The 17,704-nt window shown below is 51.4% G+C and overlaps 4 protein-coding genes across 4 annotated transcripts; all 4 read left to right on the top strand.

Annotated features, from left to right (window-relative positions):
- Nucleotides 1–3,444: 3,444 nt before the first annotated feature.
- P152DRAFT_381990 (uncharacterized protein) lies at nt 3,445–4,716 on the top strand (the record flags this gene model as incomplete). Its single annotated transcript, XM_033675747.1, has 1 exon — nt 3,445–4,716. A coding segment is annotated over one exon (1,272 nt), but the record flags the coding sequence as incomplete, so codon positions are not given.
- A 1,909-nt stretch (nt 4,717–6,625) lies between these two features.
- Nucleotides 6,626–8,141, top strand: P152DRAFT_454949 (uncharacterized protein). Its single transcript, XM_033678688.1, has 2 exons — nt 6,626–7,326; nt 7,510–8,141. Exons 1-2 carry the CDS (start codon nt 6,751–6,753, stop codon nt 8,044–8,046), a joined length of 1,113 nt encoding a protein of 370 aa, XP_033538352.1. The 5' UTR covers nt 6,626–6,750; the 3' UTR covers nt 8,047–8,141.
- A 2,013-nt stretch (nt 8,142–10,154) lies between these two features.
- Nucleotides 10,155–13,141, top strand: P152DRAFT_454947 (threonyl-tRNA synthetase). Its single transcript, XM_033678687.1, has 5 exons — nt 10,155–11,116; nt 11,178–11,511; nt 11,561–12,072; nt 12,122–12,626; nt 12,679–13,141. Exons 1-5 carry the CDS (start codon nt 10,346–10,348, stop codon nt 12,828–12,830), a joined length of 2,274 nt encoding a protein of 757 aa, XP_033538351.1. The 5' UTR covers nt 10,155–10,345; the 3' UTR covers nt 12,831–13,141.
- A 421-nt stretch (nt 13,142–13,562) lies between these two features.
- On the top strand, nt 13,563–15,021 carry P152DRAFT_464179 (FAD binding domain protein; the record flags this gene model as incomplete). Its single annotated transcript, XM_033680546.1, has 3 exons — nt 13,563–14,170; nt 14,226–14,875; nt 14,936–15,021. The coding sequence occupies 3 exons, from the start codon at nt 13,563–13,565 to the stop codon at nt 15,019–15,021; spliced, it is 1,344 nt and encodes a 447-aa protein (XP_033538350.1).
- Between the last annotated feature and the right edge of the window lie 2,683 nt (nt 15,022–17,704).

Raw genomic sequence — 17,704 nt, 5'->3', positions numbered from 1 at the left:
CCGCATAGCGGGTGCATGCGGATATGCCGAGTCCAAGGGTTTTGAAAGGCCGTGCAACTATCAGCCTCGAGGACTTTTGGCAAATCTCAGTTCTCATTCTCCTCTTCACCACATGCCTTTGGATGAAATGCCGAATGCTCACATTGTGTCGCAGTGCCTGTTGACAACGTGATTGGCACGGGCGGGAAGAATTCCTGGTATCGATGTGGTGGAGGGGGCAGAACAAGAACATGCGACAGAGGCGACCAAGCCACGAAAGAAACCGTTATCAAACCAAGACCGACTCGCGGCTCTCATTCGCTGTAGGCCAACCTGGCGCTCAACGTGGAGCCGTAGCGCTGGAAATGGGCTGGGAACATCTATCCTCAAATCCTGCCATGGAGGGGCGGATGGATTCACAGATGACATTCTTCCCCTCCCTCAACGAAAATGGGGCTTTCCGGCCTATCCCACCCTGTTGTGGAACCTACACCACATATTTGACTCGAGACGGCAGATTTGGCCTCCGCTCCGATCGTTCGTAAATCATACGCCATCGGAGGGGGTATCCAGGGTGTTTCGGGGATTGACATCCTGTACGATGATGGTCTTCAAGCGAGACGATAACCCGGAAGGCTGGTACCACTATCGAGAGGAGGATTTGTTGGTTGAACTTGAGGACTCTGGACTCATTTCCGTGCTTCAGCCTTTCAATCTGAGGCTATGCAAAAAGGAGTCCTCATGACGACCAATTGTTGAGAAAATATTATATCCTATCATCATGGGGATCCAGACGTCGCTTATGGAGGGCAACATTACGCAAACACTCAAAGGCAGAAGGCTATGTCGGAAGGATGGTGTGCGTCGCACACGAGCTGGAGGGGCGATGTGCAAGTCCATCTTGAAATGGTATCAGGACAAGAAGACACGGAACGAAGGGTCGAGTGCCAGGTAATTCGCATCCTTGCTGACGTGGCTTTCGTTGCAATTCTGCTCTCTCACCCTTGGATCCCTGGGAAGGTATTTATGACACTGATCGGTAAGTACGGAGAACCGGCAAGGTAATATTTATTGCTATTCCTCGAGACTTCACTGACTGCTGACGAAATGAAGTGGAGAGAACTTGGAGACTCCGCCAGAGAGTAGCCCTTCATCCTTGAGGCTGAGAGCGAACTGGAGGGGCTCGGGGGCGTGCATCTGGACTCTTCCTGACTCTGTAGCACATCACTATTACATACCATTATCTGGCCTCTCCCTATGCGCCGGCGCATGCGAGGCGGGAGGACAGGAAAATCGTGATAAGTCAACTTGCCCTAAACCCGACTCGAAGGCGTGATATTAGCGCGAATCGAATGCCACTGCGAAAGAGTTGGAAGCATAGAATTCTAGAATTTTGAAACGGAGTTTAATGTCTACTCCCATACATGTGAAAGATGATCGTGCCTTGATTCGAGGTTGGTAGGTAAGTACCTCAAGTACCAATTGTTGCGACTTTGGAACGACGATGTGTGATATTGGACTCGTCGTGTTGCCACCTACTACCGCAGGGTGATGCCCGGCATGATACGCATATGAGACATACGATGTGTTGATATCTGCATGCGAGCTTTCTGCAAGGAATGCCCAGTCTTCATTGTTCTCGGGCAAACAAAGTCGATACAGTGATATTCCGCTTGTCTTAATTATCCATTGCCTGCCCTATGATTCAGGTAGACGACCGTATGTGGTGTGTACACTGTACGGTACTTGGTGAATACCTGTACTTACGATAATGGAGCATGGCTACTCTCATTGTTCGGTTCCTGTGTTTTGGACTTTGGCGCACTGCCTCACCTCGAACGATCCATTCAGTTCTGTAATCTGTTAGAGGACAGGTACTTACCACAGCATAGCCATCAGGCTCCGAGTTCCATCATCGTTATCCCCTCCACCATCCCCAGTCCTTGCCACCAAATCCATCCCATCGGATGTAGGCATATTGAATTATCGACAACCAGTTCCCCAGAACTCAGAATTTCAGGCAAGAACTTCAGAACTTCTGCAGTCTTTATCTTATCATTGGGCAGATTGGCTTCCACTGAACTAGTGAGTAGTGGCCCAGTGCACGCTCCCCTCCCCCCCTCCCGGCCTCCACCTCTCCATCTCTCCATTGCCCATCCTCGTAACTCGTCACTCATCTCCCAGCCCTGCCATTCAAGTGATTCAAGCCGTAAACTCTCCCTCCAATCCCCTAATCACCCCCAGTCCATGGCCCCCGGCCCCCCCTCCTCCATCACTTCCACCATTCCCAAGAATCCTTGAGTTCCCTCCAAGCCTCAACACTACTGCCTTAGCTCCGCTACTATCGGGTCTACTGGAGAGTGGGTACTGACTACAACTCCTGGGTTACTGGGGATTCCACTCATCGGTTCAGTGCATCCTCGCTGCCTGTGGTCTGGACATTGAAGAGGAATTGCCTCTCACCCCTCTGGCCCTTTTGTTCTTGAAGTCTCCCAATCACCGTGAGGATCCTGTCGCATGCCCTCCTGCTGAGTCCTGCACGGCCGGATCTCCCCCTTCTAAAGTTCTAAGTTCTATTGGCAACGTTGCCTAGCCTTGTTTCCCTGTCCTGGCCAACCGCTCATCCTGCGCAAGCGGCAAGGTCGCAACTCGCAGCCCGCAGGTCTCTAAGGAAGCTGTCGCATGCTGCATATGGGACCTGGGTTGATGTAGCGTGTGAGTCGATTGCTGGTGGTGGTGCCGTCTCGGTCGCACCTCGAAACTTTCTGAGACATTGCCGTCATCTTCCCATTTGAAACCTTCACCCTCTCTCACCAACCGTAACTTTTCCTTTCCGAAGTCTTACCTGATCCGTCCCACGCCAGCTTTGCAGCCCCGAGTCCGAGTACCCATTGTCAACTCACCGTCCGATTGCGCCTTCGTCCTCCCTATCCCGCATCGCCATTCAATCCTTCATGTTCGACGGGCTCCGCCACGACACCGTCGAGGGAATTCGAGTCGATCGCGAGCAGAACACGCATCCACCCGACTGCATTTCGAACCACATCGCTTGCCAATCCCAATCGCGGCACCTCGGGCGTGGTTGTCGCGCATGCTAGAGCTGCACGTCCGCTTCGACTGGCTATATAATCGCAGCGGTCTCGCCGTCGACGCCTGCGTCTTTCCACCGCCGCCATTCTAAGTTTGTCGCCTGGCGACCCCACGATCGTCGACATGGCCGGTGGGCCAAGTCCGAGCAGCACGAGTTCCAATGGGGCCGTCACTGGCTCCTTCCTCCCCGTATTTCCCTCCTCGAACTCGCCTCCCCAACAAACCTTTACGGACGGATTTGGAGCAGCGGGAGTCTCCCACGGTTACGGTTTGCCTCCCATTGGAGGTGATCGCAAGGCTGTCGGGGACAAGAGCGGGAGCCTGCTGTCCTTCAGCATGTTGGAACATCCGGTGAGCAATCCCGACACGGACTTTGCTCCGACCATCCTCCTTCGCAGGCTCCCGCGCAGCACCACCATCGAAACCCTGCGGAGCATGCTCCTTTTCGCCAAGGATCTGATCAATGTCGACTTCATCGGCGCGGACATTCCGGAGGACCACGGCTTTGTGTCAGCGGTCGCACGATTCCGCACGCTCAATGGCGCCAACGAAGCCACCGATCGGTTGCATGGCAAAGCCAACACCTCGAACGATGCCAACATGGTGGTCGAAGTGCTCCAGCAGGAATTCACCGGCTACTTTAATGGCCGACGAAACACGGTGGATCACTCGCTCGCCCGTCACGGATCCATCTCTGGCCAGATGTCCCCACCGAACGGGCATGCCAATCGGCAACCGTCCCGATACAATGATACGTTCCAGTCCATGGAGAAGATGTCCCCTCCGAACGGAGTTCAAGGGTTGACATCCGATTCGTTTGCCATGCCGGAGCCGAACCCGCATTTGTCGAGCCTGTTTTCTCCTCAATCGCCCATCGGGAACACCTTTGTGTCGAGCAAGTCCATGATCAACGTCGAAGATGAAGAGACGGGGAAGCTTCTCAAAGATCCCGTCGCATATGCGAAGAGCGGAGAGAACCATGCGGTTTCCTCCCGCCGTCCAACGAATCCGCAACTTCCCATCTCCCGATTCAACGGCTTGTCCCTGAACACCGTGGAGCATGTCAACCGAGGAAGCCGGGAGCCATCGCCGCCGATGTCGAGCTTTGCATCGCCACGAATGCCGATGCAATCCCCCAACGGTGCCCTCTCACCAACGTCGCTGCAATCTCCCATGAGCGGGATCGGAGCTACTGGGCCATTTCACATCAACCCGAAACCCTACCAACGTCACAACTACCCACCGGTGAATCCGGCCGACCAGAATCCCCCGTGCAACACGTTGTACGTTGGTAACCTCCCGATCGACACCTCCGAAGACGAGTTGAAAGCCATGTTCTCCAAACAGCGAGGCTACAAGCGTCTCTGCTTCCGTACCAAGCAAAACGGACCGATGTGCTTCGTCGAGTTCGAGGATGTCTCGTTTGCGACCAAGGCTCTCAATGAACTATACGGTCATCCTCTTCACAACAGTGTCAAAGGTGGCATTCGCCTTTCCTTTTCCAAGAACCCTCTCGGTGTTCGTTCCATCCAGAACAACAACACCAACGTCGCCCCGACCACCCCACTCACTCCTCAAGGCGGCCACGTTGGCAATATGGGAGCCCCTCCAGGTTTTCCTTCCGCCAGTGGTCCTCCCCCTGGACTCGCCGCGCCACCAGGGTTGGCTGGTCCAATTGGCAGCTCTTCCGCGGGGTTGGGCATGTTCAGCCCATCTGCATCTGCATTCGGCCCGCCGATCGGTGGGGCGATGCGGCAGCCAATCCCTGGAGGTGGCGCAGGGAGCAATGGTTTTCACGGTATGGGAAATGATTATTCGGCGTACATGATGGGTAGATAAAAAACGGGGATGGATCATTTCGGCACCAGCAGCCGGGTGCTTGGATTGGGGTTTGTTTGCATGGAGTCGAGCGTGGTGCACTAGCAGGTTGATATGGTGCCCTTCGTGAGCATACACACGGGGAAGATGGTGGTTTTGTTTGGCTTGTGGGGTTTCCACGGCATTGCGACGGGTTTTCTCGGCATGGCTCATGTCAGTCGTTTCTGGAGGAATTGGCATCTCACATTTGCTTTGTTTCCCGCTTCTTTTCCGCATTCTGTCCTTTCCGCACAAGATTCCCTCTGCTGCCGATTTCCATTTTCAACGAGGCCGGTGCTATGGAGTGTTTCTGAGCCCTCGGAAGGAAATCATGGGCATGGCATGCCTTATTGGGTTGTTTTCTTTTCTATGGGGTCATAAGGAGGAAACAAAGGAGATCCCCATCAGGGGGAGTACATGGCTGCGCATCATTGGGCTGGACTGTTACGTTCAGCGACCATTCACATGGCGCAGCATGAGGGACGCATATCCAAACATGGCGTTTCTCTTCCTTTCTATGGTCTTTATGTTCTTCAAATGGGGTGCAGGTCGATCTCACACGATACGATTCGATGTCCCGATGTCGGATTTGTGTTGACACGCTAGAATACCCTCTTTTTCGGTCTCATTTTGCTGTATGCGGAGTTGCACACTGGCGTTCACAAGCTGTTCCCCTAAGAGCATCTTGAAGGTGCATGGACGGCGACCTCAAGTGATCAGGAGGATGTGGCGGGAAGGGCTACAGCGACCACTATCCCGAAATGCTCTTTGCAACACCAAGGTCACTTTCCGCTGCGGTGGATCCTAATGAGGTTGTTGCCCTAAACCCTTCGGATCTCGGATTCTCTTCCCAGGACCGTACGGTCCCTGGTTTTCCCCTTTCTTTTTCCTTACAGTTAGACGGCATGAAACGCAAGAGTACACACATCATGGTTTTCCATCTCATTTGGAGGTGCACATCATCCTGGAGTCTGTCATTATCGACTTTTTTCACGGTCTCCTAGGTTAGGGGTGCTTACGGGGATTCTTCAGGTTTCTAAAACGCCTGGCCCCGGAGCGCTTGATCATATGAGGTGTTTTCCCCATTCATTCACTAGGACCGGATCTTTGATGGCGCATTGTCTCCTTGCGTGCATGGGCATAACGGCATAATGTACATTGGGATCCTGCCCAAATCATCATTGGACTGGTGGTCTGGCATATGGCTATTTCCTTGTTAGCGAATTCAATGAATGACATGGAGTGAATACACTGGATTGAATTTAGATGCAATTTTGTGATATGATGTTACAACTCGAGCACCATCATCTAAATGCCCTCATGGCATTAGACAATCTAATGTATGGTATAGCTCCTACGAAACCGGTTGAGATGCATATGCAGGTCTTCATTGTCGTGTTGCACTCCCAGAACAGCCATATCTCCGGCGAGGTTGGAGTCCTCCGGGTTCTAGAGTATTATCTGCAGCAGCTACGATGCATATGATAGAAACTTGATACACGTAATAAATCCTGCAGAATCCGACTTGCCAGTATCTAGTCCACCATCTGCATCAACAAGCAACAGCCCAACCGACATACTACGTTCAGGTACCCCTGAGTGGTAGCCGTGAGGCCAGGGACGGAACGGTTAATCCTCGGCTTCCATATCTGAGCTGGTGAAAACTGAAAGGTGGATGAGATGGGTTTTGACTGCAACACAAACTTTTCGCAATATACAGTATTATTCTCATCAAACTTCAATTCTTCCGCAAAAGTTAGAAAACCTACAATATTTGAGAGGCAATTCCATTCATAGCATCACCTTCAGCCAACACCCATTGATATGGCTGCTCCACAACACGCGCTTCGGCGTGGGAGCAGTTCTCTCACCCGCTTCACCTCCTGCTCCCAACTCTCCAGCCTATCAATCTCGCGAACATCTACCCGCTCATCCCACTACTTTCGCAAACTCGAAGCAACCGCTGAAAAAGGGGAGGTGCTCAAACCCATGGAAGAGGAGGAGCTATCGCTCAAAGCACTCGCCGATGGCTGGCTCGAAGGTCCTGGAAGCGCGTTCAAAGATCCATTACATGGATCAACAAATTACCTGAACGCGTACTCGCCCAGTGGCAAGCTATTTCGACTGAACACAAGAAAGGGCGAGGAAGGATCGGAGGCAAATGCCACCAGTGATGGTCAACTGCCACCTGAAAGGCTGGAAGATCTGATGCCGTTCCCCCTAAATACGCAGTTCCGCAGCCAGTCAGTCCTCAGTGAAGAGCTCCGAGAGGAGATTTACAATCGAGTAGTGGTGAACGGAAGCAGTGTGCGCTCGGTGAGCGCTGAGTTCTCCGTATCGATGGAGAGGGTAGGCGCGGTGGTCAGGATGAAGCAGATAGAAAAGGATTGGCAGAAAGATGTGAGTTGATCTTCGTCCTTTTTTTCTTCCCCAATTGCCCGCCTTTATATGATGAGCTCCAATATTTTCGATTAGTCTTGAAGACAACCACATGGTTACAAATTATTTGCACTGATACCGCAACCCGGAAAGAAAAACTTCGTTGAAAGCTACTTAGCGGATCATTCTAACACCTGCCACTAGGGGAAATCTCTCGCGAAACCTTATGCCCAAGCCGTCTTGAATATGCTCCCGACCACCCCTTATATCCCCAACGACCCTCAGCCACACGAAGACATCAACGACCTACCCGTACATTCACATACCACCCAACAAATCTTCTACCCTACCTCTGAGTCACGCGACTTCACACGCGCTGACGCTGGTCGAGCCTTCAACACCGATCTCCTCCCTGCCGACGCCCGGATCCCTCACCCGCAGCTCATCGAAGAGCATCGGGAACGGAATTTTCCACCGGCCGTGCGGCAGAATCTGATCGACGAGCGGGAGCGGCGGGAGATCCAGGACCGAGAACGGAGGAAACAGAAGATGATGGAGCGGGAGAAAAGGCAGGTCACGGTCGTGCCGGGGAAGAGGCATGAGTTCCGGTTCAAGGATATCAGTGTCGACTCGGTCGGGAAGAACGGGAGGAGTCCCGCTGGGGTGGGATGGCGGTACGGATTCCCGCACGAGGACCGAAAGAGGGGGCAGGTCAAGATTCCTACAAGAGTGGATACGTGAAGATGATTGGATTCATCTCGCGATTGTTTTGCAGGTCGTGGATGGGTAGGTGCCCAAGCGGTCTGTTTGAATTTTGAGCATGGTTTAGCGTGGGACATCCATTTAGCGAAGATACAGCGTATTTCGCGTGTACAATACTAGCATTTGGCTTTCTTGAGTCACAAATTCAAACGCCTCCCCCGTGTCCTTCTTCATCCATCTAAAGACCAAATCGAGCCCAATCCGACACGTCACACCAGGAGTGGCTGCGCTGCGCTACTGCATGGTGGGAGTACCCTAACTCTACCGAGGTACTCCCGATGGGACCTTGCCCTACTCCCAACGACATCTCATATACAGCGTGCATGTTCAAGTACCGCTACCATCTCCGATGTTCTTCGACCCCCAACCTTGTCTGGCAGCCTTTGCCAATTCTCACATTCGTGTGGTTACACAACCCTCTCATAGGCTCTTCCAACCCCTGCCAAATCATTTAGACTAGGCAGCAACCTCGCGGACCGGACCAATCCAGACACGGTAAGGCCCGCTCCTCCCTCCCTCCCTCCCTCCCTCCCTCCCTCCTTCCCTCCCGCCAACCATGAGCTGGGCGCACTGAGGGGCTGAATCTCGTACCTCGTGCGATGTGCCGCGTGTCGCATGCCACCTCCTACTCGCGGGGCGTGGCCGTTGGAAACCGAGGCGGAATCCACCCCAGAGGCCGTGGACGACAGCTAATAGTGTCCATGTATACGGATAGATAGGCTGAATGAACCGGTGAAGCCTCCGAACAGGGAGTGCATGTGAGGACGATACCTGTATATGCTGCGGTGGCTCCAGGGTTTGGAGTCTGCATGCAGGTGTCAAATATCCAGGCACATGCTGTCTGCAGCCGTCCGCGGATGTAGAAGGATATCATTGCTGCAATGGTGCTGCCGAAACCCTGGGAACCATCCCTGAGGAGACTCGGGGCTAGAACCTAGGTAACGAGTACTGCGCGGATACATATCTTTTCTCACCACATCCTATGTTATGGCCTAGGCTCCCACTCGATGTCACCCAGTGGCATCAACCGGTACATCCTCGCGACGTCATGTCGAGACTCAATCTTCTCATGTTTCCAAGTCCTCTTTTTGTCTTCTCTTTTGTCTTAGCTAGACTTGCTTGGATAAGCTTGCTCTAGATGGCATGAACCCGTTCTGCTATGGACGGGCATATGTCCTCGAGTCAAGTGAGTAATGGCCGTTCTTTTGTCCGGACTGGTGGCACAGATTCCTAGTTTCGTGAACAGTTCCTTTAGTCATAACATTACCTGGACACGGGACTTCGTTCTTCAAGGGGAGCATTCGTGATACCTGGGCATTTGGGCAATTCCTGCATGAACATCTGCTCAATATGGGGATTCAAGTGTCTCTGAGTCCATTTCTCTGACAATTTTCTTTACTCGGCATCTCCTTCAATGTTACATGTCAGTTGCATTCATTCCACTATGGTGAAGCGGACTGCGTTGGTTTCGGGTTTGGTTTCGGGTTCTAACACCATATGAAGATGCCACACTGAATATCTCTCACTATTGCCGCGATCTTGAGCGCGCTGCTTACCGTTTCCGGACAGAATACCGTCTCGCTTTTAATCTTCGCGGATGAGAGTGCTATGAGACATCAGTGCTGCTAACGTAGCCCAAGCTGAGATTTGCCAGAGGTTAGATGCGTACACTTCAACCTAATTGTTTTTATGCTGGATAAGCTCCACTATAGAGTATGGCTGGCAGATATAGAACTGTTAAGGGGAGAGTTCAAAAGTGGTCCCGTTGGTCACTGACTACGGAGGTGAAACCGATCATTGCTTGATCAACGGAGGAGACTTGACTAGCGAAGTTAACTACCAAGTGTTCCGGCCAAATATCAATTCAATACCCAACCGTATTGGTATTCGGACCCAAGAGAGAGGATTCCGTATTATCGACCGGACGCATAAAATGATATTAATAATAATGACTAACTCCTCATTTCTGAATTCCATGTTGTTACAGACATGCAAAAGGTGATTTTGGCCTGAGGCATAGTAAGGCATCAATTGACGATGTATGACTGGACTCTCCACTCGATCCAACAGTCTCCTGTCGCGCAGTACATAATATGCAGCTCCCACAGATTCACAAAATCCTCGGTGTGAGTCCACGGCAACTGTTTCCATTCAGATGACTGTCGGATTGCTGCCATCTCCTCAATTCCTCCGCAACAACATCATCCGGAAGATCTCCACTGCATCTATCTGCGCGCAAAATCCCCTTCAAATCCTTCGATTTCGACCTTTCGCAACAATGGCCGAAACCGCCCTTCCGGTCCGTAAGGCCAAGAAGGGCAAAGACACCGGCTCTGCTTCCAAACACCTCGAATTGAGCCCTCCTCCTCCATACTTCGACCACCGAATTGCCATCTTCGAAAAGCTCAAGGCAAAACACGACGCGGAAATCGCACAGAAACCCCGGAAACCCATCAACATCACTCTGCCAGACGGGAAGATTGAAATCGGAGAATCCTGGGAAACCACGCCTGCGAAAGTCGCACGCTCAATAAGCAAGTCTCTTCTCGAACGTACCGTCATATCGCGGGTCAATGGCGAGCTGTGGGACATCAACCGGCCGCTAGAAAGCGATTGCGAGCTCTCCTTCCTGGATTTCAATGATGAGGAAGGCAAGAAAGTCTTCTGGCACTCTTCGGCGCACATTCTAGGAGAAGCAGCGGAGAGAAGGTTTGGCTGTGACCTGTGCATTGGCCCGCCTACCGACGATGGTTTCTACTACGAGATGGCCTTGCCCGAACAGCAACCTGTCCGGGAGGAAGACAAAGAGCCACTGACCACCCTTGCGAGGTCCATTATCAAGGACAAGCAACCGTTCGAGCGACTGACGCTCTCGAAAGAAGACCTCCTGGAAATGTTCCAAACGAACAAATACAAGCAGCACATCATCAAGGACAAGATTCCCGACGGCACCTTCACCACGGTTTATCGGTGCGGACCGCTGATTGACTTGTGTCGGGGTCCTCATGTCCCAGATACGGGCCGAATCAAAGCCTTCCAAGTCCTCAAGGTGAGTAGGCATAGCCAAGGCCGAAATGATTTGATTCGGGATTTTGCTTATCTGTTTAAAGAATTCCGCTTCGTACTTCCTCGGAGACGCGAAGAATGACTCGCTCCAGCGTATATACGGCATCTCATTTCCTGAGAAAAAGATGCTGGACGAGCACATGAAATACCTCGAAGAAGCCGCCAAGCGAGATCATAGGAAGATTGGGAAAGAACAAGAGCTCTTCTTCTTCCACGAGCTTTCACCCGGCTCCTGCTTCTTCCTTCCCCATGGCACTATCATCTACAACACACTCCAGGCTTTCATCCGGTCCGAGTATTGGAAGAGGGGCTATCAAGAAGTTGTCTCTCCCAACATGTATAATTCAGAGCTCTGGAAACGGTCGGGCCATTGGCAATGTGAGTATCTCGCCCCCGGTCCTCTAGTACCAAACCTAATACAATCCAGACTACAAGGATGACATGTTCACCTTTGACATCGAAAAGGAGAAGTGGGCACTGAAGCCGATGAATTGTCCCGGTCATACTCTGATATTCGCACACCGGGAGCGCAGCTACCGAGAGCTACCCATCAGAATGTCTGATTTCGGTATCTTGCATCGCAACGAAGCGTCCGGAGCTCTGGGCGGCCTTACTCGCGTGCGTCGATTCGTGCAGGATGATTCTCACATCTTCTGTGCCGAGTCACAGTTGCGAGACGAAATGGCGGAGATGTTCGACTTTTTACAAACTGTGTATGGCAAGTTCGGCTTCACGTTCCGCATGAAGCTTTCCACGAGGCCGGAGAAATATCTCGGTGACATCAACACCTGGAACAAGGCCGAAGACAAGCTGAAGGAGGCTTTGGACGAGTATTGCCAGGCTGGGAATGCAAAGTGGGAGCTCAATCCTGGCGATGGGGCATTTTACGGTCCCAAAATCGACATCACAATCATGGATGCTCTAAAACGGCAATTCCAGGTATGCTTTGATTCTACTGCAGCCCCTACTTATCAACTAACCAGCGCAGTGCGCCACTATCCAACTAGACTTCGTCCTACCCGCGCGCTTCAATCTTCGTTATGCCACCGACGATGTCGGCCATGTTTCCGAGAACGCAGGAAAACCTGAGCTTCCCCCAGCTGCTAAAGTCGTCACTGCCCCTGAATCAGCACCAACAGCTGCAGAACCCGAGGCCAAGAGCAGTTGTGACCGCAAGGGAGAAGAATCAGAATTCGTGGAACAGCCGCTGCCCGCTGGCTATGCCCGGCCTGTCATGATCCACCGCGCCGTTTATGGTAGCTTCGAGCGATTCATTGGCATCTTGATCGAGCATTTCGGCGGCAAGTGGCCGTTCTGGCTCAGCCCGCGACAGGTTCTTATTGTCCCCGTCATGGTCAATGCGCATAGCTATGTGGAGGAAGTTCACGCGCTTCTACGAAAGCATCAATTCCATGCGGACATGGATATCAGCGGGAACACGCTGAACAAGAAGATCCGCAATGGGCAGTTGTTGCAGTATAACTTCATCATGGGTACGTGAAGCTCGATTTCGGTTTTTTTGCAAATGCTAATATGCACTTCTAGTCCTCGGTGCCGCTGAGATGGAAAAGCGAACTGTTAGCATTCGAGTGCGAGACCAGGATAGCAAGGCGCCACAGATCGTGATGCCCCTCGATGAGGCGATTGAGAAGCTTGCGGCATTACGGGAGTCAAGAAATGTTGAGAATGTGCTCTAGGGGCAGTGTCTTGCAGTGGACTGCAGGTTTTAACGTCTGGCATGCATCCTAGGCATTTCCCCAACATCTCTTTGCATAGGCATTCGAAAAGCATCCAAATGGTACTCTCCGAGGTGTAAAATAAACAGGACTCAGGATTTAGATCTTAGAATGCCTTGTTATACCTGGAAAACATGGCTCAGGCTCAGTGCCTATCCCGATTGGTTCTTATGGTCTAGGTCTTTGCTTGAGAACTGATGCCTGAATGATTGTACCGGTATCAAATTGGAGAAAATCACAATACATTCCGGTTGCCAATAATATCTTTCTGGACCTTCAGTTCATTCCTCCATTCAAAGTCCGCATGCTCGGGCTACTCACGTGCTGCACCCTTCGTATTTCCCCCCACGTGTACTCGTATTTGACGGCCAGCATTAGCAATTTGACCATCGTCAAACACTGGCTGACGAGTCTAGGTATTTCCATCTCCAATTGTCGCAATTTCCTGTTCTTTGTTCATAGGAAAGTTTCGTCATCCTCTCATCGTCATCACTTATCAATACCTGTTTGTGCCTACGCAAAGCGTCAGGTATCACCGTTCTTGTCGGCACGTTGCCACGCGTCGCGGGTATTGTCGTCGTCGCATTGTCCACACGTAAAGTCTATTTAGAAGCCATTTGGTACGATATGCTTACACTACTCTATAGGAATTGGTCGGGTTATCTTATGTTCTGAGCATCTCGCGAAATCATCATGAAGATCATCATCGTTGGCGCTGGTCCAGCCGGACTCGCAGCATATTTACATCTCAAGAAACATCTTCGCCTTTCACCGGATAATTCAAGTCATCAGCTTTCAATATTTGAATCTCATCGAAGTAACATCAATGTTCAAACCTCGTCACTTGCAGAGCTGAATGCATCTACAGCCCTTGTGGGAGGAGGGTTAGGGGTTGGACCAAATGGCATGCGTGTAGTTCGGAAATTGGACCCTCAGATCCATGATAGGCTCGAGAATGAAGGATTCGTCTGTGATAATTTCACGTTCCGAAGTGCCAGAGGGTTTGTGCTGGCTACAACACCGGCTACTGATCGAAAAGAGCTACCGGAGCATTGCGTGAGCATTGCGAGACATACTGTTTGGGAATGCCTCAAGGATGCCGTTGGAGAGGATAATATCTCGTTTCGAAAGGTCTCTGGAGCGTATCGGAATGAAGCTGGAAAACCATGCATCAAGTTTGCCGACAAAGGGGAGGATGAGCAGGCAGATCTCATCATTGGAGCCGATGGAGTCTGGAGCAAGGTCAAGGACGCTGCTCTCGAAGGCATCGAAGACAAAGGCCAATATGATGCTGTCTCGGAGTGAGTTTAATACCTTCGCTACATGGCAAGTCACTCTGACATAGATCAAATTCAGGGGCCTTCTCGGTGTTGGCGGCTTCGTCGAGATGCCACTGCCAGACCATGTCCTCCGTGACAAAACTCTGTGTTTTACATTTGGGCGCAATGGCTTTTTTGGCTATGGTTCGCACCGTCCAGCTAATCAAAACCAAATGATGTGGTGGAGCACCTATCAGGACGACTCCTTGCCTGACAAGAAAGTTATCGACCGTGATCGAATCCTCGAGGAGCTGAGGAAACGGCATCAAGACTGGAAGGATCCGGTAATTCACGATATCATCAACAAGGTTCAGGTTGACAGTGTGTACCCAACATGGACTCTCCCAGAGCTGCCTACCTGGGGCGGAAATGGCTTTATATTGATTGGCGATGCTGCACATGCTTTACAATCGACTTCTGGTCAGGGCGTTAGCCAAGCCTTGGAAGACTCATTGACGCTGGCGCTCCTTCTCAGAGGATTTCTGCAGAAAGCTGCATCCGGCAGCATGACTGAAGAAGAAGCAATTGACCGGACCGCAAAGACGCTGTACCAAATTCGCAATCCACGAGTCCAGAAGATCGCAGCATTCGCCGCCCAGTCTGCAAGTGGCAAGCGAGAACTCACCCTGGTGGCAGAGTTTATGATGTGTTTTTTCCTCGGACTCATAGGCAAGTTCCCATCTGTTGGTAGGTGGACAACCCCCTCTGTTCTGTGTGTATCGGATATCTAACGTTCGTGTCTGCCAGGTAAATTGTTACTGGGCAACTATAACAACGAATTATACGACTGGGACGCCGAGAAGCTTGTCGAGGAAGCTCTGAGTCTGCAATAAATCATTTATCTAAGCATCTACCTTTGCTATGATCCTACATTTCAATTAACTACGTCATCATATCCTCGGCTGACGGCTCTGCACATTAGGAGTCGTTCAATTGTAGATCCTTCACGTGCTCATATTGCTTCTTCTGTCTGGCCGTTTTCCTGCGATGTTCCACGCTCAACCATCACATTAGGTTATCTCTGCTGTTGCGGGGTCGGATTCTCTGTGGCCTGTGCCGCACTACAATTGCTTTACCCTTTTAGACGTCATTCCTGTAGCGGGAAGGATCTACAGTGAAGACTCCTGCGAGTATGCGGTACCTCATCGTTCCAGTGGATCTCTCAGCTACACTGGACCGTACTCCGCCAGATTTACAGTTAAACCCTCCGCTTACTCTCATATATCAAAGCCATACACTGATGCTGAGTAGTGAGCGTAGTGACTGGTTTCTGGAGTCTGGACTCCAATACGACGTTATTTTGGGACATCTTGAGGGTTAACAGTAGAGAGCACATCCCGTACGGCATCATCCTCTTCACTAACCAACATCGACTCGCGTACTCAATTGTCAAGCCCGATCCAATCATTCAGGAGGGACTGGCAACCCTGGTTGCGGGTCAGAAGGATATCAATCAACAATGCTGCTGATTCAACAACAACCCTTGCTACTGGCTGAGAATTGGTTGTATTACTATTTACGCTACTATCCAACTGCCAAGGTCCGATGGCCTTAGGACCCTCAAACTTACGGAAACTCTACAACAAGCCAAGAAAGGGAATGAGCCTGAAGCCAATCGAGCCGTTCTGTCGCAGTTCAGGTCGATTCTGACAGCGATACGGAGTAATACCCTCCCAGTCAGTCCTGGGTCTAGCCACCCAGTGTCCATTCCTTTCCGGGTTTCCGGTCGATGCCAATTCCCAGGGTTTACTAGGCATTTGATCAAGGGGTCCCATGCACACGTCGTGGATAAGGAATCCTTCGCCAAGACAGGGGAGCGGCGGATGGAACATTGAGACTTGAAATGCGTCGCGAAACCTGCTCAAGAAATAACGTGGAACAATCGATTCGGCGGCACAGATTCAAAACGGTCAAACATTCATTCAGAATGACCTACGTTGCCAATATCCTTCAATGACTCGCATTGGGCGGAACAGATCTGGTAGGCAATATGGATACGGAATACAATCGCATATAAATCCCCGCCACAGACCATCAATTGGACGATCTCCGCGATGGATGTACACGATGGCATGGCGGCAGCAAATTAAGGGATTAACGACAAGATATTCGGTACTGCCCTATTATAAAAGCCTATTCAAGCTTGTTCTACTGGTGCCATTAACCAGGTCTCCCTGGATGCCCAAGAAAACCGGACGATGACCTAGGTTTGACAACATGGCGATGTTCATGGTGGTATCTTTCCCCAGCTCCCAGGGGCATATTCGCCGTCATCGTGCAGCAAAGATACATCTGACTGGGTTGGGTAGATGTTTGGAGCCTGGACTCTAGACACAAGGCAGTACTTGATCGCCCTTGTCGACTGGGTATTCAGCGACGGCTACGAAACCATCCAGCATCCATGTAGGATCCCGAATCATCATGGAGCCAAGCACCAACCGTTGCTGGTGGTCCCAACACCAACCCGCCCATGTACATAGTACGGCAAGGTCGGGAATAATAATAGCCACTTAGCCTGTTAGCCAGTGCATCTCGCGCTGTCTTTGTTGTCGACATCGTCAACTGTTGGAGGAAGACGCCAAGTTCTGCGCACGTTTGCTCTCCGCCGCTTGGAGCGGCACTTCCTCGGGGGTAATATTATTCAGAGGACTTGAGAGTTGAGCGTTGCGGTTTTGTTGCGACTTTGTTGAGAGCCATATTCATTCTCGATTGTGAAGGATAACGAGCCATTTAGTTTGGGGGTATCGATGCGTGAATTTCCCGAGGGAAGAATTCCCAACGAGATTGAAATGACGCAGAAGATGATGTATGCGTTGGAATCTTGCAAGTTGCAGGTCACAACCTAGCACCAAAGTCGCCTCGTCAGTATTAACTAATGGCTTTCGGATATTACTACGCAATGCTCGATTCCAAGAACACACCGGCACTGGTGTATTAATCCCACCCGTTACGTTAGATCAAGATCCTGCCGGGAACTAGAGAACCATTCGACGGATTCGTCTGCGTCGAAGGATACTGCACATCTGTATCAGAAGTGATCCTTCAGATCCTCCACAATTTTGAGCCTCCGTTCCATTCCATTCTTTTTCGCTACCGCGGAGCAAATAGGACAGAAAAGGACGCGAAGCCTCCAACCTGGAACAGCCGCAATTTATCAAGACAGGGTCATTTGTGTTTTCCAACAACTTTCCATGTCGTTCCCCACATCGGCAGGAGGAGACGGGAGGATCGCATCATCCCATGTGCTGTCTCATCCCGGATAACCGTTCCTTGGCTAACAGAATCAGAATGGCTTTGCCTTCGCTACCCACCCCGTCGCGGCGGTCGCCTGGATATGAAGATCGCCCATCAAATAGGAACTCGAGGACAGTCCAATCCCAACATCATTGAGTGATATCGACATTTTCGACGTCCAGGTCCCATGTCCAGAACAGGGTTCCCGACAAGAGAGAATTGGGAACCTTCATGCGGACAGCGGAGACCTGTCCGCGGCGGGACTGCGGGCTGCGGCAGTGG

This window comes from Eremomyces bilateralis, assembly GCF_010015585.1.
Source record: "Eremomyces bilateralis CBS 781.70 unplaced genomic scaffold P152scaffold_2, whole genome shotgun sequence".
Taxonomy (NCBI): Eukaryota; Fungi; Ascomycota; class Dothideomycetes; order Eremomycetales; family Eremomycetaceae; genus Eremomyces; species Eremomyces bilateralis.
This window is presented reverse-complemented; position numbering and strand designations above follow the sequence as displayed.

Excerpts from the sequence above, each read along its gene's own strand:
- P152DRAFT_454949 (XM_033678688.1), top strand. The coding sequence starts at position 6,751 with ATGGCTGCTCCACAACACGCGCTTCGGCGTGGGAGCAGTTCTCTCACC. Across the intron at positions 7,327-7,509 it reads AAAAGGATTGGCAGAAAGAT|GGGAAATCTCTCGCGAAACC; the intron begins GTGAGTTGATCT and ends ACCTGCCACTAG.
- P152DRAFT_454947 (XM_033678687.1), top strand. The coding sequence starts at position 10,346 with ATGGCCGAAACCGCCCTTCCGGTCCGTAAGGCCAAGAAGGGCAAAGAC. Across the intron at positions 11,117-11,177 it reads AAGCCTTCCAAGTCCTCAAG|AATTCCGCTTCGTACTTCCT; the intron begins GTGAGTAGGCAT and ends ATCTGTTTAAAG. Across the intron at positions 12,627-12,678 it reads GCAGTATAACTTCATCATGG|TCCTCGGTGCCGCTGAGATG; the intron begins GTACGTGAAGCT and ends ATGCACTTCTAG.